The sequence below is a fragment of the Myxocyprinus asiaticus genome, chromosome 34, assembly GCF_019703515.2.
Source record: "Myxocyprinus asiaticus isolate MX2 ecotype Aquarium Trade chromosome 34, UBuf_Myxa_2, whole genome shotgun sequence".
Classification (NCBI taxonomy): domain Eukaryota; kingdom Metazoa; phylum Chordata; class Actinopteri; order Cypriniformes; family Catostomidae; genus Myxocyprinus; species Myxocyprinus asiaticus.
Genome location: NC_059377.1, coordinates 37674818 through 37702693, shown reverse-complemented (window position 1 = coordinate 37702693; position 27876 = coordinate 37674818). Strand labels below are relative to the sequence as shown.

Below are 27876 nucleotides of genomic sequence, written 5' to 3'. Positions count from 1 at the left end.
CTTTATTTGTACCGCAAAATGAGGTCTCTATCTTTACAGTACCTCCATTCTCAGAGCACAAATATATGTGCAAATATACGTACTCAAAAATGCTTTCACGAGGCATCATTTACTGTATTATTTGGAGGCCTTTGAGTGTTTTCTAAAACAAATTTGAAAATGCAACCAATTAAATTATTTAAAATGTAATTTAATCCATCCTCTTCCATACAAAATTTACAAACTTGTCAATGTACCGTATGTCTTAAAGCAATCCTTTATCTTGTCAAAGAATAATACAAAAAAGTGGGGTGGTTCAATGTTTAACATATAACAGATAACAGTTACATAAAGGCAAAACATTTGAAAATAAATTACAATAAAAGCAACATTGAGACTATAAAACATGGCTGCACTGTTAATTTTGAGATAATATAAACACCCTGTAAACAACCTAGGAACATTTCACAAATGACGGATGTTGTTCGGAATACACCACTTTGTGCATATACTGTAAAAACAGTACTGTACTTTACCCACAAATGTTCAGTGCGCTATAGAGTCCATTTTGGTGACTTTTAATTTAAATTACTTTCAAGCACTGAACAAAATTTGTTGTGCACAGCAACAAGATTCCTTCTAAAACCCAATTGCATTTCAGTAACCACTTGAATTTCAAAATTCTATCAATACATATTTTACAATTAATACAACACCTAATAATTTCCCATCTAATCCCTGTTAAATTATCACATTCCGTATGGTCAACCCAAGGACGTCTGTCTCAACAATGTGGCGCAATGCAAACTAACTGCTAATTCAGTGTATCTTAGTCAGACTCTTATGATTACTGCTTTCTTCACGCCAACAGCCCAGACCGCTAAAACATGCACAGACTGCCGGGGATAAACTGTCAACAGGTTTGCACATGGTTATAAATCTCAGCATTTTATGCCTTTGTGTGTTTACTGCTAAGAGAAAATACAAATATGTAATAACTGTGTTAGTGTTTTTGCTATGAATTTGGATGTACATACTATACAGTGGCCCCAAAAAGTATTTGGACAACTTGGGACACTTAATTCATACTTTTTAATTTGAGTCATTTTTGCATTTAATTTTAACCAACTGGTCTGAAGGTGATTTGAATTTAACAACCAGAAAGTGTCCAAAGTATTTATTATTTGAAACCTAATAAACGTATTTTTGTGAAATGTTTTGCTTGAAAAGTTTGCTTTATTTCTTTAAAATAAATGCCACTTGATTTGATAATATGTTAGATAATGCAAAGACCTTCATACATTTTTAAGCATGGCTTCAGTCTCCAAATACATTTTGGGGCCACTGTATATGCTATATGTATATGTAATATGCTATGAAGGCCATGTCTGACCCTTACGTACAACTAAAGACAAACAAAGACAAGCTCAGATCCTTACAGTTTCAGTAAAATAGATACATCTCAAGCTAGATACAAGTGCATGTAAAGATCCAAGCAATATCAAACAGATAATCACAAGATCTTTAAAATCACTGCTTAAGCTTTGTGTATCCATATAGGGTCAAAGATCTACAGTCAAAAAAACAAAACAAAACAAAAAATCTGAAAAAAAAAGAAAGAATCAGGATCAGATATCGCTTGATAAGAAAAAAGAAATGTCTCACTTTCAACAAATACTCAGTGTGTTCAGTTTTAAACTTCAGACATTTTTGTGTGTCAGCCCAAGTCAAGGTGATTTTTAAAATGGGCCTGTTTTAGACTTTAAATCTGTTGGAATTCTGATTACAGCAGAATGAATCTTTGTGGGACGCCCAAGGACAGAGTAGCAATTTCGCTGCAAAACTGTGGTATGTCGCTGTCCGCAGAAATGCATTTTTTCCCCCCCGGTTTTCAGTTTGTGCATGTTGGAGCTTGCTTTAATCTCAAAATTCAATGTGTAAGGCTCACTCTGAAACACAAATCAAATGATGTGATTTTGAAGATTAAAAAAAAAAGTATGAAAAGTAAAGAATGGTCAAACCGGCAAAGGTGGTAAGAAGCTTGAAGCGCATGTTTTTTGTGCTGTAAGGCATGTATTATGTTGGAATGATTTCCGTCACAATTCTGAGGTGCCTTTGGCTTCAAGTTAGTCAGTCCTGTTCTTCATTGCCTTGGGACGTCCAAGCATGTTGAACAGGTCTTAAAATCTTGATGTTTCAGTGCCTAGTGGGTGCGTTGAGATCTCAGTCATGAAGTCTCATCACCCCTCAGTGCATTTGAAAGTGCATTTCATCACCCAGTGTAGAGCTCTTTCAGATGGACTTCTGAGATGTCAAACCGTGACGGTCCATTGTTTGAGGGTTGGGTGAAAGATTGAGGAGGTGATGGAAGCTGTATCATGTTTCTTGAGGAACAAAGAAAGCTGTCCACTTCAGCCAAGGGAAGGAAGTGATGGGGTCCAAATGCAGATAAAGGCGGGAATAAAGCTTTGAGGTAAACAGTCTCGCTTCTTACCCGCCATCCCATATCATGTCCTTAAGATCAGGGTCCGTTTTCACAGGGTAATTGGGTACACAAAAGAGAAACAATGGAGAGGGATGGATATATACATACAGGCTTTCTGGACTTTGGTTAAGCTGTTAAAACAGCCAACACTGCAGTTGTATTTCACATGTGAGGGCAGTTTTTCCAGTTGCCTTGTTAGAAGGCTTTTGCAGATTAAAAGACTGATAAGTTACTGAAGAGTTGGTCTTGAAGATTCTGAGGAAAAGATATAGTTGAAGTCAGAAGTTTACATACACTTAGGTTGATGTCATTAAAATAAATTTTTTAACCACTCCACAGATTTAATGTTAGCAAACTATAGTTTTGGCAGGTCGTTTAGGACATCTACTTTGTGCATGACACAATTAAGTTTTCCAGCAATTGTTTACAGACAGATTGTTTCACTTTTTTCACAATTCCAGTGGGTCAGACATTTACATAACACTAAGCTTACTGTGCGTTTAAGCAGCTTGGAAAATTCCAGAAAATGATATCAAGCCTTTAGACAATTTTTCAACTAGCTTTTGATAGGAGGTGTACTGAATTGGAAGTGTACCTGTGGATGTATTTTAAGGCCTACCCTCAATCTCAGTGCCTCTTTGCCTGACATCATGGGAAAATCAAAAGAAATCAGCCAAGACCTCAGAAAACAAAATTGTGGATCTCCACAAGTCTGGTTCATCCTTGGGAGCAATTTCCAAACACCTGAAGGTACCACGTTCATCTGTACAAACAATAGTACGCAAGTTTAAACACCATGGGACCAAGCAGCCATTATACCACTCTGGAAGATGATGCATTCTTTCTCCTAGAGATGAACGTAGTTTGGTGCAAAAAGTGCAAATCAATCCCAGAACAACAGCAAAGGACCTTGTGAAGATGCTGGATAAAACAAGTAGACATGTATCTATATCCACAGTAAAACTAATCCTCTATCGACATAACCTGAAGGGCTGCTCAGCAAGGAAGAAGCCACTGCTCCAAAACTGCCATAAAAAATCCAGACTACAGTTTGCAACTGTGGGACTGGGGACAAAGATCTTACTTTTTGGAGAAATGTCCTCTGGTCTAATGAAACAAAAAAAATGTTGTTTGGCCAAAATTACCATCGTTATGTTTGGAGGAAAAAGGGTGAGGCTTACAAGCTGAAGAACACCATCCCAACCGTGAAGCACGGGGGTGGCAGCATCATGTTGTGGGGGTGCTTTGCTGCAGGAGGGTCTGGTGCACTTCACAAAATAGATGACATCATGAGGAAATTATGTGGATATTTTGAAGCAACATCTCAAGACATCAGCCAGGAAGTTAAAGCTTGGTCGCAAATGGGTCTTCCAAATGGACTATGACCCCAAGCATCCCTCCAAAGTTGTGGCAAAGTGGTTTAAGGACAACAAAGTCAAGGTATTGGAGTGGCCATCACAAAGCCCTGACCTCAATCCGATAGAAAATTTGTGGACAGAACTGAAAAAGCATGTGCGAGCCAGGAGGTCTTCAAACCTGACTCAGTTACACCAGTTCTGTCTGGAGGAATGGGCCAAAATTCCAGCAACATATTGTGAGAAGCGTGTGAAAGGCTACCCAAAATGTTTGACCCAGGTTAAACAATTTAAAGTCAATGCTACCAAATACTAACAAAGTGTATGTAAACTTCTGACCCACTGGGAATTTGATGAAAAAATAAAAGCTGAAATAAATCATTCTCTGTACTATTATTCTGACATTTCACATTCTTAAAATAAAGTAGTGATCCTAACTGACCTAAGACAGGGAATGTTTTCTATGATTAAATGTCAGGAATTGTGAAAAACTGAGTTTATATGTATTTGGCTAAGGTTTATGTAAACTTCTGACTTCAACTGTACATGATTTATGGTTATCTACTAAATGGATTTCTCACTACAAACAAAGATAGTATACACTACCAGTTGGACACACTTTGACAATACTATACTCTGTAAAAATTGGTATCCTGTAATTGTTATCGTTAGACATTATGTCTGCTCAATTTAACCCTTAAATTACTTTTATTAGTGTAACCTAATGTAGTCCAGTTGATTTAGGCATATTAAACCATAATTTGATTTAAACTAGTTAATTTAGATGTTACTACATTAAGCACATTTTTAGGTTCTCTAACAAAATTTTTTTTACAATACTAAAATATACTATACTATGCTATAGTATACTATGTTATGCTATACCTTACTAGACTACACTAGAATATACTAAACTAAACCTTACTAGACTATACTGTACAAGCCTAGACCATAATATACTAAATACATTATATATATATATATATATATATATATATATATATATATATATATATATATATATATATATATATATACACACACGCAATATAGTCTGTACTATACTCTACTAGACTATACCTTAATAGACTGTACTATACTAGATTATACCGTTCAGTACTTCACTATACTATATATACCTTACTAGACTATACTGTAATAGATTAACTTTACCCTGTATTAGATAAAACTATACTATATATACACTATACTATACCTTACTACAATGTACTACATTATACCTTTCTGTACTACACTATACTATATATACAATACCTTACTTGACTAGACTAGACTAGACTATACTAGATCATATTACACTAGACTATACTGTATTAGACTAGTCTATACGATATATACAGTATACTATACACTACTAGACTATACAAGACTAATATACTATACTATACTATATCAAACTAGAGCATACTAGACTATATTATACTGTACTATATTATACCTTACTAGGCTATACTACACTTTACTATCCTATCCTATCCTATCCTATATTATACTATACTAGATTAGACTATACTATAAATTAAATTAAAAATTGTAGCTTCTTCAAAGTCTCCACTCTTTAGATTCCATCCCTGCACAGTCTGGTTATTCTCTCAAGCCAACTTAAAGAGATGCATACTGAGATGCTTTTTAAACACTATGGCCCTGATTTACTAAGATCTCAAATAACAGGTGCTAATTTGCTTGTGCAATCTATGAAATTGCGTGTGCGCATCGTGGGCGTTTTGCGGATGATTTACTGAGAAAGCTCGTGCAAATAACTACACGTGCAAATATGTTGGACACATCCTCCAAAAGGAGGCTTTTGCTTGTTGTACTTGCACCAAATGCAGTTACAGGACAGCTCTCACTAAATACCATTTTATTTTTGTTCAGTATGGCATTTATATGTTTATTTCTAAGGTTGTATGATATCATTGTAAAATCCCTGCTATTTAACAAGTGTAAGAGTAGTGGATGAGAATGCACATGACAGTCTACACTTAAAATGTTCATAATTCACAAAGAAAATACAATATTATGTGTACGTTAAGCCACCGCACCACTTATGTATACTTAAATGAAATCTGAATTTCAAACCGCTATTATCTTGACCATGGCAAAGTTAGCTGCGCACGAGAGAGACACGGGAAGATGCACAGTACAGAACTTGCGCTCCCTGTTCGTTTCACGGGCTCAAGACGAAACCTGTTTGGCATTCAGGTGCGTATCGGCCTGCCTACTGGAAAGAACCGGCACTTAAAATATTTCGGCAGATAAAAACAATGTTTAAAACATTGAAGTATAACATAATTTGGGCATCAATTGTTAGCAGACTTATGATGTTATCAGTTATGATATCGAGTTTTATAATAATCAAATAAAATATTTTTCATGAGTATTAATTTAATTTCACATTTATGTGTATCAATGAAGGGTGTTCTACATATGATCTGTTTTCAAAGTCTCATTTTTGTCACAATGACAGCATAATGTACATTGCAAATCAGATTAATACCTGCCTTTCATTCAAATTAATTTGTTCTCATAGTTTCTGATTCTGAACTGACTTTCAGGCTTTATAAATCACTTTGCAGGTACAATATGATTCATCTGCATCTAGACCGCCCTTTATTATGCGCATTTGGAGGCCCCCCTCTAAATGGCATATTCATTTCGGGGAACATGCAAAAATTGCCAGGACGTGCTATTTTGCGCATCTGAAAGACGCAATCTTTAAAAGAATACGTTAGTAGATCAGCTCTGACCTAGATTGCACATATTTTTATACATGTAAACCTTTAGTAAATTGGGGCCTATGTGTTCCTATTTGTGCTGGAAAATTTTTTATACAAATTTTTGTATAAAAGTCACAATTTATATTTGTCAAAAAAACTAATTTCAAGTATTTAAGAAATATACATTGAGTCAAGTGTGTCCAAATTTGTAACTGGTAGTTTACATGAGTGACAATTTTGGGGCTTACCCAGCCATATCTTTGAGACCAAAAGTATCAAATACAACTTCACACATTAAAATAAAGGTAATATTCGCCATTTGCCATTAAAATAATTCCATGCTAAGAGTAAAACTGGCTCCCATTGCAGAAAGAAACCCACACCCAATAAAAAGAAGTGAAAACTAGTTTTCTTAAAACAGTAGAGCCACTCTTTTGTTAGTCCTTCAGACTGAAGTCTATCGCTCCTTTCTCCTTTAAAGGAACGTCAAGCATATCTTTGCTAAATGGCAAAGAGCTAGGTCAGACATTAATCAGCATGCTGGGAGTCACTCTCGATACCAAAACCAATACTTATTTCTGATAAAGAGGGCTTTTTGAAAGTTAGGCCGGAAGCATCATGCAGGTTAGAGAAAAGCTGGTGTCAAAAGCCTGAAGTTTGTAATGCATATAGCTTCCTTGAGAAAAAAAAAAAAAAAAAAACACGAAGAAAGCAAGCCAAATAAATAATGCCAGCCTGCTATGGCCATCAGAGTAAGACTTACCAGTTCACCTCATCGTAAGGTCTTGCTCTAATATGGCGATGGAATGCTAAAAGAAGAAATAGGGAACATAAATCAGTCATAGTCATTAAAGGGCACTTATTTCAATGTATTTGAATGTATACAAATTGGATGGGACACCTTGGCATGATTAAGATGGAATTAATTATTTTGTATATGGAGAAATAAATGACAATTATACCATCAGGTAAAAACCACAAAAAAAGGCAACTATGGATCAGCCTGAGACTAAAAGGCTAGTGAAAGAATGGGGTGTAGTCAACATCAATGTAAACATAAGAACAATGGCAGCATCCCAACTTAAACAGAACCTCATCTGCAGGCCCACACAGAATTAGAACACTCTATCTATATAGACAACAACTTTGCGTGCCACACAAATAGCACTCATCACAAGAAGCACTCGGAAGACTCAAATTGGTTCCAATAGATTTTAATGCTGGCATGTTGCTAAGCTAAAAAAAACAATTCTCCAATAAGCATAAAAATTCATAGCACATACAGATGTAATGTGCAAAGTAGTCTAATATAAATAGATTTAAAGGAATAGTTCACCCAAAAATTCTCTCATCGTTTACTCACCCTCTTGACATCCCAGATGTGTATGACTTAATTTCTTCTGCAGAACTCAAATGAATATTTTTAGAAGAATAGGGCCATACAATGCAAGTGAATGGGTACCAAAATTGTGATGCTTCAAAAAGCACATAAAGGCAGCATAAAATTATTCATATAACTCCAGTGGAAATAGTATTAATTAACATTAGTTAATGCACTATTAACTAACATGAACTAACAATGAACAGTTGTATTTTTATCAACTAACTTTAGCAAAGATTAAAGGTGCTGTAAGCAATTTTTTTCATGGAAAGGTATGCAAAATATTTAACTACTCCCTGAAAGATATTGAAATAAGTGTTTTGAGATATCTCACCAGTCTCTGTGACAGATCTAGACTCTGTAAACAGCAAACAAAAATGTGTCTGCGGGCCACAGACAATGATGCTTTCTGCCTGTCAATCATTTTGCATATTCTGTAGGCCTATTGTAGTTGCAGCGAAATATTGAGGCTTAATGCCATTTCTATGCCATGTTGCTCATAACATTTGTCAGTTGAGGGCGCTATTTTACTGCTGTTGTTTTTGACAACCGTTTCTGCTCATGTCGGTCTCAATAAAGATAATTTGGTATCTTTGGGGTGTGGGTTTTGGAAAAAATGGGGCGTGGCTAATCAAACAGATCAGCTTTACAGCTTGTGGAAATTCTAGAATGGCTAAAATCGCTTACAGCACCTTTAATAAATGCTGTAAAAATATATTGTTGATGCCTTAAAATGCTGTCTGTGAATGCAGCTCACTAGCTTTTGGAACAGAGCCAAATGTTTACTCATTTGCATTTGTTGTTTCAAGTCCTGTTAGTTACAATCAAATTATACATTATATTGTACTTTTAAAATATTGTGCTGTTTTCTGGATTCAAACTGCCATTACAAAGCAAACCACATGTTAGTGAACCAATACATTTCTACTCTAGTAACAAAAATATCTGAAAAATTCATACTATGGCAAACAGGTCAAATGCACATGGTATTTGTGCAATTTCATTGACTTGCACAACATATAACAGAGTGAAATAAGCAAGGGACAGAAAGTCAGTCATGCCAGGCTGAAACTGCAACAGAAACCATCATACGAGTAAGACAGTGAGACAGCGTGAGTAAGAGAGAGACTTGTGGACATGACTAACATTCCAACTATATTCCTCAAAGAGATCTCCATTTTGATTTTGGAGATTTTGATCACATTTTCCATTTGATCTCCATACAATGAAAGTAAATGGGAACAAGGGGCTGTCAAGCTCCAAAAAAGGATAATTAAGCACCATAAAAACAATAAAAAAATTTTTTTTTTTAAATCCATATAACCTGTGTGCCTTATTCCAATACTTCTGAAGCCATATAATAGCTTTGTGTGAGAAATGTTGCCTTGAAAATATTGGTCACCTTTCACTTTCAATGTTTGGAAAAGAGCAGCTATAATATTCTGCTAAAAATTATCAATTTGTGGGTGAATTTTTCCATTTGAAAACAAGAGAGATTATTATAAAAGGATTGAGGATAATTGCAGATATTTCTGTCAAGTCTATGTATACCCCCCCCCCCCCCGATGATTGTATTCAAATGTAGCTTATTTATAACTATCATCTGTTGTCAAAGCCAAACAAAATAACCTATTAATAAAGATGACAAAACAACACTTGCAGGTTATCGAAGAGGAAATGAACTGAGGTTAGTTGTTATCTATGACAGACATCAAAAAACAAATGAAGGAGAGTCAGTCTTCTCACCCTCCGGGAAGCAATTTGACACAGGTGAACAACTCGACATACACTCTCAAAAAAGAAACCAGTTGTAGAGGATCTGATAAGTTTTTCTAAAAAAACTCTGTATATTTCTTCACAAAAACTTTAGTTCTTAAAAAGTATCTGAAGTTGAAAAGAAACTACAGTGAACTGTGACATGAGATCATTGATTTGACACACCTATATATGGTTTGCATACAGTCTGTGAGTGTGTGTGTTTGTAGTTCTGTGAGTGGGTTCAAGGTAACTGTACAGGTGATGCTAGATTCCTATCAAATAAACATATCTCTCTGTTAGACTTAACCCAGTTGGTCTGTGCACTTACATTTGATATCCCTTCAAGCTTTGTTTTACGTTCCAGTATTTCCTGTACTATTCTTTGTTTCCCTGGCAGAATAGTGAACAAAATTGCTATCAGAACCCATTTATATAGGAAACTTATTTCATAGATATTGAAGCCTTTTCCTTATTTTTTGCCAGACATTTACTATACGTACAAGACAAACTTTTTCAACACTGGTATCGCCCATCTGATAAAATCAATGATAAATATCAACGCTTAGCTTTTTCAAAATTGTCAGCTTTTTCCAAACTAAAACTACATTTACAAAAGATTCAATTTTTTTCAGAATCAGTCTTTGCTCTTGTTTGTTCGTCTCTGTTGCTTAGGTAGAAAATCCATGCTGTCATATGCAGTCAATAACAGGTGTAGACAAATGAGGCGTGAAAAGCCTCTAAGAAGCAGGCTTGGCAAACAGACCTGACCACTTTGAGAATTTGGTGGAAGAGAATAAAAAGGTTCAGTCCTTAAAGGTATAGTTCACCTAAAAATAAAAATTATATCATTGTATCAACAAAAGCCTTCAACAGCAAACTAACAAAGGACAATGTATCTATGTAAACGTCTGCAGTTAATTCAGGATGAACTTCAAAGACATTAGTCATTAATCTTAAAGTTAATAAAAAAAATATATATATATATTTTTAAAACACAGGACCTTAACGCTTACTTAATTTACAAATTTAAAACCATGACTTGCACTGCACATAAATAAGTAATATTGTCATTATATTCATGATGTTAGCCAGAGGGGAACTGGCCCCCACAGTGAGCCTGGTTTCTCCCAAGGTTATTTTTCTCCATTAACCAACATCTTATGGAGTTTTGTGTTCCTTGGCACAGTTGCCTTCAGCTTGCTCACAGGGGTTCTAAATACAATTATTATTTAATTATTTAATTTCTATACACATTTTACAATCATATTTAATCAAACTACACAATGATCACTTTAAGACATTATAGATATTAGTTTCATTTTTGTGTGTGTGTGTGTGTGTTTATGCATGCTTTTCTGTAAAGCTGATTTGAAACGATGTGTGTTGTGAAAAGCGCTATACAAATAAAAATGACTTGACTTGACTTGTTTACTCACCCTCATGTCATTCTAAACCCATATGCATGCTGTTATTTTTTCCATGGAACACAAAAGGAGAATTCAAAGCGCATTCCAAGTTTTCTAAAGCCGTATAGTTATGCATGAGGAACAGGCTGAAATTTACAGATTTTTTTTGTTATTTACAGAAAAACATAAATCTCATTCTCAGTCCAGCATATTCAATGTAGCGCATCACATTCTGTCTCGATACATCCGAGAACCAATGCCGTTTTGCCATTAACATGGTCAAACCTACCACAACGCATTGGCATGCCATTTTTAAATCTGAAAGCAAATGTGAATCAGATTTCAGGCACACCAATACGCTTATTACTCTCTAAAATCAGCTTATTTAAAAAATCTGACAAGGCAAGAAATCCACGTTTACATGACATTTGAAATAATCGCGTTATTCTCTACATCTGACGTCAAACCGCGAAGAGGCATGCGCTAAACACGTGCGCGCATTGGATGAGCCGGTTAGAATACCGGGTAAGGTGTTTACATGGCACGCGAAATTGGCGTAATGGGCAAAAATCTACCCGTGTCGATCGGGTTATTCATAAGCCGTTTATGGCCTTTACGCTGATAAAGGAACGCAGTTTATTGTGTTTACATGACTGCATGCGTTTTCGGCTTATTAAGCACAATCGTTGCAAGAACGTGCACGTAAACGTTTTCATTGTATGGAAAAGAGCAGCATAAACATTCTTCCAAATATTTCCTTTTGTGTTCCACAGAAAACAATTACAGAATACATAATTTTTTTTTGCAAGAACTATTCCTTTAACAGTACAAATAATCCTTGAAAACTGGCCAAGTTTATGCATACTACTTGTGATAACATTATCAAATAAAACCCTTATCAAAATTCTGCATTACATATCACGATTAAGACTGAATAATACTGCAACATTTTTAGCACTCTGCCACCACATTAACACCACTATAAAACACTGAAGTTTTGAAAGAACAATCAACCAGCGTTTTCTGGCTAAACAGAAAAAGAGAAGCTTTACTTTGTGTTAAGGTGGCCAACCTTTTTCCAGTGAATCACAGTGACTGGAAAGAATTAGTACCTGGTGCAGTGCATCATATCCTTCATGAGAGTCACCTACAATATTACAACATATGTGAGCTGTGTGTAGGTGTACTGAATGAAATATTCATGTCATGTCAGAACCACCCCCATATCCTGTGAAGTCAACATGTTAAGTGTTGAAGGTACAGTATTGAAATGTACAGAACTGTCACTGCCTAATGACAATGTTGGCATGTCTGAGGATGAAGAAAAATGAGAAGAATGAGACATGAGCATAGAGGACAGAATGCTCTGAAACTGCAGAGAGAGCAAGAGAGAGAGATGTTTTCTTAAAGGTTAAGTGTGTCATTTCTGTGCCTGTAAAGTAAAGCACAATAATGCTTGTTTTCAAACTATGCTTCTAACGGCTATGTCAAACTAGGGTGCGTTTCCCAAAAGCATCGTTAGCCAGCTATGGTCGAAAGTTCCATCGTTACCAACATAGTTTTGGTGTTTCCCGAAACCGTAGTTCCAATGAACATTCGCAAACAGTAACAGACACAAAGTTGCATGGTTGCAACTACAGCTCTCCACAACTGGTTAGAAGCATTGTTCCCTGTTAGTTTTCTGTGTGGACATCATTTGACTTCACTGAGGCTTTATATATTTTATTCCACATATTTCTTTCATTTGGTCAAGACTTTGACACCGTTTACATGCACTTAAGCTTAATCTGGGGTTTTGCAGAAATGTGGCATTCTGAAACGTCACGTAAACGCGAATGCAGGCATTTAAGGTATTAAAGGCTGTTTAGAGAAAGAGCTTTAACACATATATGGCTTCTGTCAAGGAACACAGCTTATGTGTCCATGCAGCATTTTTATAGTTTTTAAAGAGTGTGCATGAGCGAATGCGCTCAAGTGCATTGGGGGAACCCCAAAGTCTGATGTAAAGGGAGACCTCACTATTGCAGCGTAATGATCTATTGCATTACATGCACGCAGTGCACACAGCTTTCGTGTCTTCAGCAGCTTTCACGCATTAAACAGCTTTCTGTAGTATGTGTAAATAAGCTATTATAATTTGATATTCGCAGACTTTATTACTCCATCCAACGTCATTAACTAAAGCTCTTAATTGTTGCAACAACATGGTTCGGATGATGGATGTACGACATATTTATTACAGTTTCAGGAAACAGTCGTCACTAGCTAGTTAATTTCTCCAATGATGCATCATACTTTGGTGGTTAAGCAGTGAGCTACATAGCTATATGGGAAACACCCCTGGTTGGGATGCTCAAACAAACAGAGCAATGCAAACAGTGTTTAAACATTTTGGGTGGAATCAACCAATTACTTATAGTTGTCTCTGCATAGAGCTGGCATAGGTGAAAGTATTTTAACATCAAACATTTTTTGCACTTCACCTTTATTTATTTATTTATTTATTTACTTATTGCACAAGCAGAAGTTCATCCACATGATTTTCTATGGAAATCTATATTATGTCAAATGTTGTTGACAAAGCTTAAGCTTAACTTGAACCTGGAACATTCCTTAAGTAGACTGATAATTGAAAAGCAAAGTTCAAATCACACCCAAATAAACAAAAGAAGAAAACAATTGCTTTAAACCATGGCAGTGGCCTGTAGGCAAAAATGCATTAACATTGTTATCAATGCATGTTTTGTAGAGGTGTATAAATGCATCGATACGACAAAGAAATTTCAATGCATCGAATACGGAATTTAATAATCGATTATCATTACTATATTAATACCCAATGTGATACAGTCACTGTATCACAGATTAAACAAGTCTTCTCTCAACAGATGTGGAACACGCCAGATTAAAGGGAAAAAGGAGCACTTTAAATCCAATCGAATCATGACTAAATTTCAGATTTCACGATGCATCATAATTGTTAGATATACAATCTTAATCATCTCAAAACTTTGTCATTTACACCCCTAATGTGTTGGATACTGGGATTGCTAAATCATCTTAAACATCATTAGAAAGATGAGGAAGAGAGAGAAATTAATTTTAGACTCACTCTGGAGTTTTTCTCTTGCGGATTACGATACAAGTGATGATGATTATAGCCACGATCACACCAATTATAATTCCAGCAATAGCTCCCCCAGAAAGGCTATTGTCTACCTGACCAAGCTCTGAAAAACATGATGAGGTATATAGTTAGACCAAAACATACATAAACTGCACATACAGCAATTGAAAACCACACAGGTCTACATAAACAGTACTACAACAACATAACTAATACTCATTATTCTAATACTCTTTTAAAACCTGGTAGTTATAATATAGTCAATATCAGTGGTCAACTGATTTTTCATGGCCAATGAGTTGAGAACAACATGACTGAAATTAAAATTCATTTACACAATATCTACTCTAATTCACTAAAAGGGATAGTTCACCCAAAAATGAAAATTCTTTCATCATTTACTTACCCTCATGCCATCCAAGATATGTATGACTTTCTTCTTCTGAACACAGAAAAGATTTTTAGAAGAATATGTCAGCTCTGAAGGTCCATACAATGCAAGTAAATGGTGGCCAGAACTTTGAAGGTCCAAAAATCACATAAAGGCAGCATCAAATTAATCCATATGACTCCACTGGTTAAATTCATATCTTCAGAACCGATATGATAGGTGTGGGTGAGAAACAGATCAAAATTTAAATCCTTTTTTTCCTCTAAATATCCACTTTCACATTCGTATTCTTTGTTTTTGGCGATTTGCATTCTTCATGCATATCGCCACCTACTGGGTAGGGAGGAGAATTTATAATTTACATAAATACTGATCTGTTTCTTACCCACACCTATCACATCACTTCTGAAGATATGGATTTAATCACTGGAGTCTTGTGGATTACTTTTATACTGCCTTTATGTGCTTTTTTGACCTTCAAGTTCTGGCCACCATTTACTTGCATTGTATGGACCTACATAGCTGACATATTCTTCTAAAAATCCTTATTTGTGTTCAGAAGAACAAATAAAGTAATACACATCTTGAATGGCATGGGGGTGAGAAAATGATGAGAGAATTTTCATTTTTGGATAATCTATTCCTTTAAAAAATTATGCATTGTTGGCAGATTTTGGAACTGAACCATTCTGTTATTTGAAGGGCGCATTTATAGGCTGATGCTGATAATCTCAAAATCGGCATGGCTGATACAGTATATTGGTCTTTTACTAATCAGAATATGAATTTCCATTCAAAACTGGCATTAATCAGCAAGCACACTTATTTAAAAAATTGCCTATACTCTCCAAATAGCTAAATATCGGCCAATTAATCAGCCTGAGCAATATATCGATCTATCACTTGTCAGTATATGAACTTCATGAATTGGCATGTGAAATTTGAGTTTTAAAAGTCAAGAACAAGAATGCATTTTTGAACAAAAAATGCTTAATTTGCCACGTTTACCTGTCACTGCGAGTTTGTGCGTCATTTTCATCGTCATTCCAGTTAAGGGGTTGCGAGCCTCACATGTGTACGTCCCACTGTCTTTGAGACTGGCCTTTTCGATGTGCAAGCTTGCCAGGCTGAAGTCCATCATCGTTTCGTTGAGTTTCCATGTGTAGATGCTGGCGGGAACAGAGTCTGCAGAGCAGGATATATCTATGGCCTCATCAAACTTCACTGCATTCTTTCCGTTCACCTTCACATTCTCTGGACCATCTGACATCAGAGAGATCAGCTCAGTCATTTATATACAGTATTAGAGTAAACACAAAGAAACCGGCCAGAACAATACAAAAGTAAGCTAACCACTGCCATCTGCAAACAATTGAGGCCAACGTTTAGACAAGACAAGAAAGGAGAGCTGACACACAAATCAGGGTGACTAACACTGTCCTAACCGAGCACAATACAACAAGTTTCTAGCATCAAGTAATGTTTCTGTCTTCACTGACAGTGGAAATGCAGAGTAAAGTGACCAAATCCAAGCCAATCAGAACATAATTGATGTTTAGTATACAGTGCAAAAGGATTTTCGACCATTGAGGCTGGATCAACAAAATTTCACTACAAAGTGACTTTACTACCAATGCACCAAGGGATCAACAATATGTCTTGTTGCAGTTGTGGTTTTTAGCAAGAGAACTACAGATCCAATGAAGTTGTTTTGTTTTTTAAGACCAATTCTGATAAAAAGTGTAACTGAAATTAATTACCGTTTTATTTTTCCAATTAACAAATTAATAATTAAGTAATATATTTGCATAATTATGCAAACAATACATGAAATATGAGAGTTTTTTTAACTGTTGTTTGGATGCTATTATTTTTTTATTTTTAATTATCCATTGATTGGCAGACTTGGTACTCAAGAACCGATAACTGACTGAACTGATAACTGATTAAATAGAAAAGTGTGAATATTGGCAAAAATATCAGACAAATCGATTATTGGTCTAACTCAAACAAAGACTCTGATTATCATGAAAGAAGTGTATAGCTTTGTCGCTAGAGCACTGCGCTTGGTTGGGACACAGTGTAAGTTACCTACATAGAGGAGATAAAATAATCACACCCTATAAGACACTCAAAGAAAGAGAAGAGGATGCACATTGTAAAGAGCAGTTCATACAGACAGTATTTCAACAAAAGTATACATTTTTCTACACTTACAATTGATCACCATCTTATAGGTGGCTTCATCTTTGTTCACTTGGTTTTTCAGTTGGCACTTGTACTCGCCGGCGTCCTCTTTAACAACTTTAACAATGGTCACAGTCCTCTTGTCCGCTGAGAGAATGACACGCTCGCCAGGAGTGAGAGGTTTGCCATCCTTCAACCATTCCACAGTTTCAGCTTTGCCAGCCGCTGCTGCGCAGGTGAGGTTGACCGTGCTATTGCCAGCAATGAGAAGAGAGCCAGGGCTGGTGATATTTGTTCCACTTAAGGGCTCTACCAGAACAGAGCAAAACAGAAGATGAATAATCAATAATGGTTTTAGGATATGAACCCTTAATGACAGCACATTTCCAACATTTTTGACACATTACCAGCCTCGTTGTGCGATTTCTCATGACAAGGTTGTTGAACTATTGTATGGGACCACAGTGATAGTCTCAGCCTCAGATAGCACACCCACAGACCACACACAATCTGCTAAATGAGCAGCTGATGCATATTGCACACACAACTGACAAGAGCTGGCTAAAATTGTAAGTTTCAATCTGATTGGTTAGTGCAATGCATCTTTTGAGGAAGAACTAATCACTGGATGCGTTTTCCACGTTCGTGGTACCAATTTTTGAAAGATCTTTGAGTTTTGTGGTACTTAGTAGCAAGAAAACTAGATATCCATAAGCAAAATTGTATTCCAAGTTAAGTCTGTGAAAAAATCTGTACTCACTGTATTACTTTTGGACTGGCAGAAAGTCTGATTACAAAGTCTACACATCTTTAATTTTCTCTGTTTTCTGTGCAGTTGTTCGCAGACCAACACTGCTGTCCAATTATTTACATTTGTTTTTTCCAAGCTAGTCTATTACTGTGGAAATCAATTATTTAAGATAAATTTGTCCTTAAAAGGCATGTAAAACCAAAAAACTGTCAGTCAGACAGTGTCTTCTTGTATAGAATGCAACGTTCTACAGCAATTTTTTTCAGGCGTCTTGATTTCAGCCATATTTTTCCCTTTAATTTTTTTCCATAGGGATTTCATTAAAGTCTTCATAAAAGCATTCTAAGCCATGAACCAAACCAACCAGCTCCAAGGTGAATCACAAGATTGCAGTTTTTGTTTTAAAGTAAAAATGTTTTTGAAAATCTGAAAAAAAGACAAAAGTACAAGACCGTGTACTTAACGTCATTAATAAGGGAATGAAGTACAGTCCCATGAAGCATTACGAATGGCATTATAATGATGGAAATATATCAAACTATTAATTTCAATTTGTTGATTATAAGTATAGGAACAGTATACTTGAAGTTTATTACAAGATATTCAGATATGTACAAATATACAAGTAGTTTGAAAGTGTAGGGAGACAGAAACGGTTGCGTCACTAGCTGGGTTTCCATCAAAATATTTCGCATTTTTTTAAGTGCATTTCTAAATATTCAAAAGTCATGCGCATTATCTTGACAGAGCCACCTTGTCATGATAGAGCAGCTGAATGGCCTCTTTGCTTCAAGGAGAGTTTTATTTGCAGGATTGGAGCAATTGTACCTAGTTTTATTAAATGCTGCCAGGAGACACCGCAGAATAAGTGTAATATCTGATATAATGAGGGCTGAAATGGCTGCGATGCCCATACGCCGCCAGCCTCTGTATACCTGGGAGCACCCATGCTCAAAACTGTTCTGGGCTGCATTTCCCAAAAGCATCGTAAGCCTAAGTAGATCATAGAAAACACTGGCGCCAATGGTGGATTATGAGGACCCACTTTAACGACCAAGAATCGTTCCAAGAATCGTGTTCGAAGAATTGTGTGCCAAGGTCTGTCCTTTCGTTGAGCCAGTCAAATTAAACTATTGCACATAACACATGCAGGAATGGTCAAAACACATCTTTTTGCGAATAAACTGTTTCCATCACCTTAATGCGCATTTTAACCAATGCAAAACCCTACAAAATCCACCTCCTCCAAGTGCATTAAATTATAAGCATATTTTGAGAGTTTATTCGCATATCAAGCGTTTCCATTCAGGATTTCTTATGCACAATTTCTAAACGTACATAAAAATAGTTGGATGGAAACCCAGCTATTCATAGTGCATCATGGGAGTAGGCGGTCACTGCAGAGCTCATTTGCTGTGGCTGGTTTGCCGTGACTCTAAATTGTGAATCTTTCTCTTTGGGATTCACAGGTAGATTCAACAGAAGCATATACCATCGATTTGCCTCGGAGCTTAAGGTAGGTCTGTCTTTAAAGATTTGTAAGTTATTGTTAAAAATGAATTATCCTATGGAAAAAATGAATGGTATGAAATGGAATTATTTTTACTACTGTAATCAGACTGTTGTGCTCTATAGTCTGTGATGTGGAACAGACTTTATGCTGGTTGTCAAAAGTGTGGCTATGTAAAACTATCACAATGATTATCTCTTTCACCACAGCACTTAACAATTTCCGATCAACATCCCCCACCCCACCACCCCCACCCCTCTCTTTCATTTGTACAGACATCATTACTGTGGAATGCACCAGGATGAATCAGAGTTCAAACTGTGCTCATTGAACTGCATTCACCAAATACTTGCAACATCATTGTTGAGCACACCTCGTCTTCCTCCTCACTGCCTATGTGTTTGCATTTAGTTTCGAAAAAGCTGCAAATGAATTATTTTCATTCATCTCTCGATCAGCAGTTCTCAACTGGGTTTGCCTCATCAACAACAAAAGATATCAAAAGGGGTTTCTCCCTTTTAAACATTGATAAGCCTATTTATGTTGCTGTCCTTGCACGACTTGCATTTAGCATTGTTATTTCCCTGCTGTCCACAACTGCTCCAAACCAGACCTGCGACTTATTTTTGGTCTAGACAATCTCTTCTCCTTGTTTGCTCTTTTGCTTTTTTTTAAGAAATGCAATTCTACCCCAAGAGAATTATTCATATTATCTCTCATTAAAGCTGCTTTTTTGCATGAACGGATTAGCATTAAAATATTATACAAAATCAACAACACAAAATTGCATTACATTTGAGTAATAAACCACCAAATGAATTTAGAACTCAAGTTTCACAAATCTCACCCAGCACAGACAGATCAATCAAAGCAGAAGTCAGTTTTCTAAGCCTTGGACCTTATCCGAGTGGTACTTGCCCAACATGTATGTGACGTCAGACAGTGTGTGACAATCTGTTTTCTTTTACGTGCTGGTTTCACACACATCGAAATACCTCAGGGGAAGACACTGTTCTTTACAAAGACACAGAGCCTGACACCACAGGATCAGAAGCTTTGCAGAAATCAATTTACCTTTAATCGAAAAGCAGAACATGCCAGAAAACTTCTACCCACTTACATGAGCTGAGAGAAGCCTCAGAGTACAGAAACTCAATTACAGGAAGCCATTTTAAATAAGACAGATACAGACGGACTTTTAAAAATATAAATATTCTTATTTTCTGGTACAAATATCTAAGCATCATTATAAGTATTAAGAATTAGGTATTAAGTGTTGTTTTCAGAGAAATCTTTATTTATAGGGCATTATGCTTAAAACAAGAAAAAAAGATTTGCCAATAATTTAATACAAATAATCTTGTTTCCTCTTTAAACAAGTAAAAAAAAAAAATCTTGTTAGAAGCATAAACCCCACAAAAAAAATTTTTTTCTCTGAAAACAAATACAAAATATCTTATATCTTTGCTTCTCAAGTAAATCTTTTTTTAGAAGATTTGTAGAGAATGTGGAATTTTTTGGTTCTAATTGGAACCTTAATTTTTAAGAGTGTACAAAGTATGCATTTGCATTTATTCTAACTACTAGAGAAACAATGTACACTTTTTGGAACTTCCATGTAAAACTCAAAAACCTCTTTAGACTTTCAAAGCATTTGTACAGGACTTTAAGTTTCTAACTCACCCAGAATAGATACCACAGCAACCTGTGAGTCAACTTTGCCATTGGTCTTAGTGTTGTAAGCCACACAGCTGTAGTTGCCACTGTGTTTTTCCTCTGCATTGGTGATGGTCATGGTGGCCATCGGGGATTGCAGCTCCTCCCCATTAAACATCCAAAGAAGTTGAGCAGGAGGATCTGAGTTAGCTGAACAAGTGAATGTTAAGTTTGAGCCTTTCTTAAGGAAGGGTTCGGCTGGAATCCGCTTCATGACAATGCTTTCTGGGCCATCTAGATAGACAAGGAAAAAGAAGATATTGTAAGGAGTACTAATAAGGCAGCACTGTATTGAAGTCATTCATATTTCTTTTCCTTCCTTCTCTAAACACTTTTCCACTATTAATTTACTGCTTAATGTCAAGGCCCCAATCAAACTTTTTTATATATAGATGATTTCAGTCCAAGGTGTGCTATATATTTTAGTGATTTTTTTACTTTATACTTTTTAAATACATTTAAGTTTTAAAATCTCAAATTAACTTGGGGCCATTCAGTCCAAACACGTTCATGCACTAGGAAAAGCAAGACGCTGCACAATGAATAAAACAGAACTCAGGTGTTTCGAAACACGTTTTTAAAAGTTAAAGTGCTTTTGAACTTGTCTAAAAAAACGTGGTGCTTCAGTCAAAAATGTCACATATTTACATGAATTTACGTGAAAAACAGCGCAGATGGACACGTAAACCAGTTCGGTGTGATTCACCCCTTACACTGATAGAAAATGAAACTGTCATCAATGATGTCATAATGGCCTTAGGATACCTGGCTTGCCTGCTTCAGCTGCCAATGTTTGTTGTCTTGCAAACACTGAACACTGGTATTTCTTTCAGAAAAAGGTAATTCAAGTTTTCGAAACTAATTTGCCAGTATTGACAAGAAATATGCCGGAGTGCAGTTTTATTATTAGAAATACAACATTATGGCATGCTTTGTGACGCTGAAAGCCCAGTCTTTGCAGGAACTTTAGACTCAACAGTTTTCCAATGCATCCTTGAATTTATCAAGATACTGGAAATGTTATCTTTAAGAATGCATCAGAATGTGGCTTTAGACAAGAACCTGTAAAATTTTAGGCCAAATAGATTATATTACAGGTCAAAAAATTGTTTAGAAAGCAGTGATGGGCTAAGTCCTTGTAATGCATTTACTGTAAGTCCAAGCAATCCACAATGTTGGCAAAATCTTACCCACACACGTCACAGGCACATCAACAAGCACAGTTTATCTAATCTGAGCCTGCATTTTCTTTTTCCCTGCACCTGCACTGGAACCTGTCTGAACTAGACAGTGTATTTAGATCCCTGCAGTCATGTTTGCTTTCCAGTGCACACTATCTGCAGAGACGAAGTCTACAAACATTAAAACAATAAGACAGTATCCACCAATCTCCAGTATGTCCAGTACTGCTGCAGCATCGTTCAAAGCCAAGAATGTTGATTATTTATTGAAAGTTTGGAATTAACTAATTCTAAAAGTTAGTGTGTGTGATTCTGTAAAAAAGTACTATAGCAAAATTGGCAACATTACAAAAACAGTTTCACCGTTCATGCCTTAAATGGGCTGTAAGCCCAATTTTGGGAATACCATGCATGAAATGTCCCTACTACCAGACAGATATCACTGAAAAAGTTGTTTAGCCAATCAGAATATTAGCCAATCAGAAACGCTCTCTGTCTGTGAATCATTTTGCACGTTCGGATTTGCTAACATTCTTTTAAGGGCAGGGTCTGGGAGAGGGCGTGTCATTGAATAAAAAACAAAAATGGCATACGTTTTCAAAACGGCTGAAATTGCTTACATCACTTATAAATGAATGTTCTAGGTTCAATACAAGTTAAGCTCAATCGACAGCATTTGTTGCATAATGTTGATTAGCACAAAAAAATTACTTTGACTTGTCTCTCGTTTTTAAAATACAACAATGTAGCCACAAGGCACAAATATAAAAAATGTTGTAAAATCATGTTGTAAAATGTAAAATCATGTTAACATATATAATGTAGGGATGCACTGATATGAACATATTTGGCTGATACCGATTTTTTAAAAAAAAACATAGGCCGATACGGATTTTTTGCCACTTACCTTATTTTGTCATCAGATCACTTTTTTTTTACATAGGAATGCTTAAAAAATGTATAAAGAGGTACAAAAGCTAATTTCCAATGAAAAGCGCTATACAAATAAAAATGACTTTACTTGACTTAATGTTAATGGACTGGCCCCATTCACTTAAATTTTAAGTGTCTTACAGTAACTGTATTTTTGCTTTAAAAAAATAAAAACAAGGGATGAAATATTTTAATGTGGTAATGTGGTAATCAACATTATGCTACAAACGCTCTCAATTGAGCTTAACTTGTACTGAGCCCAGAATATTCCTTTAAGTCAATGCGTTTGTGTATTTTGTTCTCAGAATATGCATGTTTATTTGCAAATGTATTTGTGTTTTTGTGTGTGTAATCAGATAGGGTACTTACAGCTCACAGTAAGATTAAATGGAGCACTCTTCCCTGACTCCAGTGCGTTCTCTGCGATGCAGTAGATGGGTCCACGCAGATCTGTACGGAGAACTTGACTAATTGTTAGCTCATTGCCATTTGGGTTCAGCTTTATGTGTGCACCTTCCGGCACTACTGGAACCGAACCATTTATCCACTTATATGTAAAGGAGCCTTTGGCGGAGCAGGTCAAAACCACTGTGCTATTGAACTCTACTGCTTCAGGGAGACTGGACAGAATCTTGACGTCAGACACGGGCTCTGGAGAGAAGAGAACATTGGATCAGTACTTCTTTGAAGCTTTGTTCATTTAGAATCTGGGAAGAGATTCATGTATGTATTCATCTGATAACTTTCCCAAGTGTTATCCAATCAGAATGGAAGACTGAATGGTGATTTCTCATAGCTTGCTGCTTGTGAACTAACAACCTTGAGATTAGCTGGGGTTGAACTACTAAACTACACCACCATCCATGGCCGGGTTAAAGGGGGATTGGCCCATAAATTACCGCGAAATTAAAGTTGCCCAGCCTAAAGATCACAATGATCATCCCAAAGATCGCATCCTAGTAATGGTCTTGCCAACATGTATGATAAGTAAATTAAATCTGAATGATCTTTGATATAAGTGTTTGTTAATTGCTATCAAGTCGTCTGCAACTCATGGTGACCCTATAAGTAACAGAACGAAATGTTGCCCGATCCAGCGCCATTTTCCTGATTGTTGTTGTGTTTGTTTCCATTGTTGCGGCTATTGTGTCAATCGAGAGTTTCCCTCGTTTTTGTTGACCGTTGACTTTACCAAACATGATGTCCTTTTTTAGCGATCTGTCTTTCATAATGACATGTCCAAAGTATGAGAGCTGAAGTCTCACATCCTAGCTTCTAAGGAACATTCTGGTTGTATTTATTCTAGGACAGTTTTGTTTGTACTTTTAGCAGTCCACGGTATCTTCAGTATTCTTCGGCAACACCACAATTAGAATGCATCAATGTGTTTGTATCTGGAAGACGTATTTGTTTACGTTGTTTGCTCATCTGCTATACGTCTATAAGACACATGTCTATATTTAGGCTACTGTATGTCTCAGATGTCAATAAGACATTCAGCAGATGTTTTTGAGATGTTTATGATTTAGAATGTTTGTAAATCTGATCTTTTTAATATGTTTAGTAGACAGGACCGGCCCATGGGTTTGTTTTTTTGGCTTACTCAGAGTTTGTGTAGGAGTCAGTGTTCTGCTGGGAGCCGGATGTTTGCTGGATTCCATCTCTAAGATAACGTTACCTAGTGTTGCAGTGTGTTGTCTCTGTTGAATAGCAGAAGAGAAGCACTGAGGCAAGGCTTTCGGGAGCACGCATAAACGTCACATCCTTTGGATTTTCCCGGCAAAACCGACCCGTTCCCTTCACGTGAAAATCAGTCTACAGGCTTTAATAGGCAACCTAGGAAGTCCGGGAAGGGCTAATTTTTTAAGTTGCATTACAAGCCATTCACATATTGGCAAAAAAAAGATGAATATTACATGAAAATTGTTACATATTGCACCTTTAAGTATTGTTCATTGTTAGTTCATGTTAACTAATGTTAACAAATACAACCATAAGTGTTACACATTAAAGTTACACAAAATAAGAAAATGCTGTTTAAAATAATTTTAATAGAATAGGACACTGCTGACAATGCTTGAAATTCCATTTCAACTACCCACATATGTGTAAATGTTTATTTAGAGCTACAAAATCACTGAAACAAAAAGTTGGCCAAAATGTGTGCAGAAGTGAATAGAAGTTAAAACATCAGGGAAAATCAGGTAATTACAGCAATAAAATTACATATTTTAAAAAGGGCCTATAAACACAACACCTCGAAATATATATTTGTAAACAAATGCAAAGAATAAACGCATACCTTTTAGGGCGTACTCACACTAGGCCCGGTTGCCTTGTACTGTGCCCAAGCACGATTATCCCTCCTCCCCAATCCCCCGCTGGCCTGCACTCACATTGCACTTAACGTTCCGGGCCTGAGCACGCTTACGTCATTACGATGCAACTTTTTGTTTAGAAGAAAACAGGAAGAAAAGTGTTTTCGCACAGCACAATGGAGTCCATCATTCTAACATTACTTTGTGGCTTATTTGGAGTTGTTTGGGGTGCGGTGACACACGGCCCTCTCACATGCCTAATTGTTGACAGCATCGTACCACTGGAATTTATCCTTTTCGTCCAATGAGCTGCCAGATTTACCTTCAGATTCAGAACCTGCAGTTTTTTCAGCTTGTCACAACATTGCTCAATGGTCCTTTGGTATCCATGAGCACGAAGATAGTCGTGAATTTTACCAAATATCTCTGAGTTCTTGTGTGTTGTATCCAGTTGTTCCTGCATACTCTCGTTGGCCCTGCACCTCTGCCGTAGACCAAAGAGATCCTTTTGCCACCATGTTTGTTAAATGGAACAGTCACATCATTGACGTCATGTTTCGAGTTCCATGCTCGACCACGGTTAGCAATCACACTAGATGCGTACTATGCCTGAGCCAGCTGAACCGTGCCCGAGCCCACCTCTTCAAGTGGGCCAATGCATGGTTCAGCGGACCGTGCCCGGGCATGGTACGGAGCGATCACACTAGTCAAATGAACTGAACTGTGGGAGTCAAACATGCTCGGGCACGGTAAAGATCGCCTAGTGTGAGTACACCCTTAGAGAGCAGAGATCTTTGCAGATAGGATGGTTTGGTTTTTTTCCAGATTAATTGCTCATATGTTCACTTTTTTGCATCTTTATATTGACAGTGTCTGAATTCCTTCAGATTATTCTTGAGAAAACGTGTAAAGCCCTAATCATTTGAAAAGCGTTGTTTCTGCTATCCTTAAAATAAGACTCAAAGACTCAAAAAGCCACAAATCAATATTTTTCAAAACTTATTGCCTGCGTTTCTGTCAGGCTTGACCATTAGTCAGAAAGTTGTGCAATCTGTGTATAATAATACTGTTATAAGAAGCTGCGCTCCATTTTCCCTGCAATGCTTTGCGTTATGAATATATTATGCAGATTAGTGTGTACTGCTTAGCTTTACTTCTTGCCGATTTTAGATCTACAGCTATTTTATTTGTTTTAACTTTCAGTTATTTGTCTTTTAGTGATAATTCATCAGTCATCAATGTCATCAATGTTTCTTAATCTTATGACCTGTTAATTTATTCTGCACGTGTTTGCATCTTCATGGGCGTCCCCTCAGGCACATGGGGGCCCTAGGCGGTGGCCTGTTTAGCCTGTAGGACGGGCCGCTTTGTTAGCAGATGTTAATTAGATTGTAATGCTTTCCAGATGAAGAGATCTAAAAACAGATATCTCAGAGATGCTTTTGGGGTAGAAGTTATTAAAAAGATGTACAATAGGCTTATCTCTGTGCAGAGTTTTCCTCTAAACACTGTTTGAATGAGATGAACTCTCCCTAAACCTCACCTGTTGTGGGTCTATAAGCCTTTTTTATTTTAGATTTAATTTAAACACATTTGTGCAGGACTTGAACCGGTTATAACTACACCACCCCAGCTTCTTTTCTCCAGTCATACACTTGGAATTTTTGCTTTATAATGAATCACTGAGGTGACTAAAGGCTACTTACCAAGAACCTCAAGAAGGACTTTTCCTGCTATTTGCTTTCCAAGTCGGGTCACTATTGCGAGACCATATTCCCCTTCATCCTCCTCCACCAACGAGATGAGCTGAAGCTCGCACGTCGTCTTATTATATTTGACTCTTCCTACGTATTTGTCATCCACGCTTTCGGTGTTCTCCAAGGGAAGGCTCGTGATAATAGGAAAGGTATCTTTACCTTTATTGAAATTCCATATGACGGTAATAAAATCCTCCTTCGCGGTGATTGTCGTTTTGAAGGTCACATTTTTACCTATGACACCGTTTGTTTTTTCGTTTAAAAGTGGGCTGCCCTCAGAACAGCATCCTGTGGGGGAGAGATTTAGAGTTAGGGCAAGGGTGTATGTTATGAATATTAAAATACAACTGCATATTATGTATGTTGTAGGCCTAGGAAGACTTTAACCCTCTGACACCAAAGTATTAATGTTTTATTTTCGTTTTTTCCTCCTTGAAAGTGTGTTTAGGAAGCTACTGACTAAAAATCTTCCTTTTTAAGCATACATTGGCAAGCTGGGACATTCAATAGCCTATGCATTTTTCCTTCATGGTACAGTTCGTGTGTCAGCTACTGTTATGTGAAGATTTTACCGTTTTCAATAATAATAATAATCATCATAATAAAACTATTATTTAATTTCTTTAAACAAACGTCTCTGAGGGTTAGATATAGGCTACTGTACATAATGTTATTTTGAAGTAACACATTTTTCTTTAAAATTATATATATATATATATATATATATATATATATATATATATATATATATATATATATATACTTACCAAGAGCGGCCAAAAATAGCAAAGGCAGTCTAAAGTAATAGAAATCCATTGGGAGAGATGTAAGTCCCTGGAGCTACAGACAGGAGTGTGCGACGGTGTGACTGCACTGTAAGAACTTGACAAAGTTAAAGCCGAC

At 36.5% G+C, this 27876-nt stretch overlaps 1 protein-coding gene across 1 annotated transcript; it reads right to left on the bottom strand.

The window, feature by feature from the left end:
- Positions 1-169: 169 nt before the first annotated feature.
- Positions 170-27876, bottom strand: LOC127425044 (carcinoembryonic antigen-related cell adhesion molecule 1-like). The gene is made up of 9 exons (XM_051670663.1): positions 27741-27876; positions 26923-27261; positions 23268-23549; positions 20752-21018; positions 16838-17116; positions 15629-15883; positions 14215-14332; positions 7321-7366; positions 170-2719 (listed from the first exon to the last, which is right to left on the bottom strand). Exons 1-8 carry the CDS (start codon positions 27787-27789, stop codon positions 7348-7350), a joined length of 1608 nt encoding a protein of 535 aa, XP_051526623.1. The 5' UTR covers positions 27790-27876; the 3' UTR covers positions 170-2719; positions 7321-7347.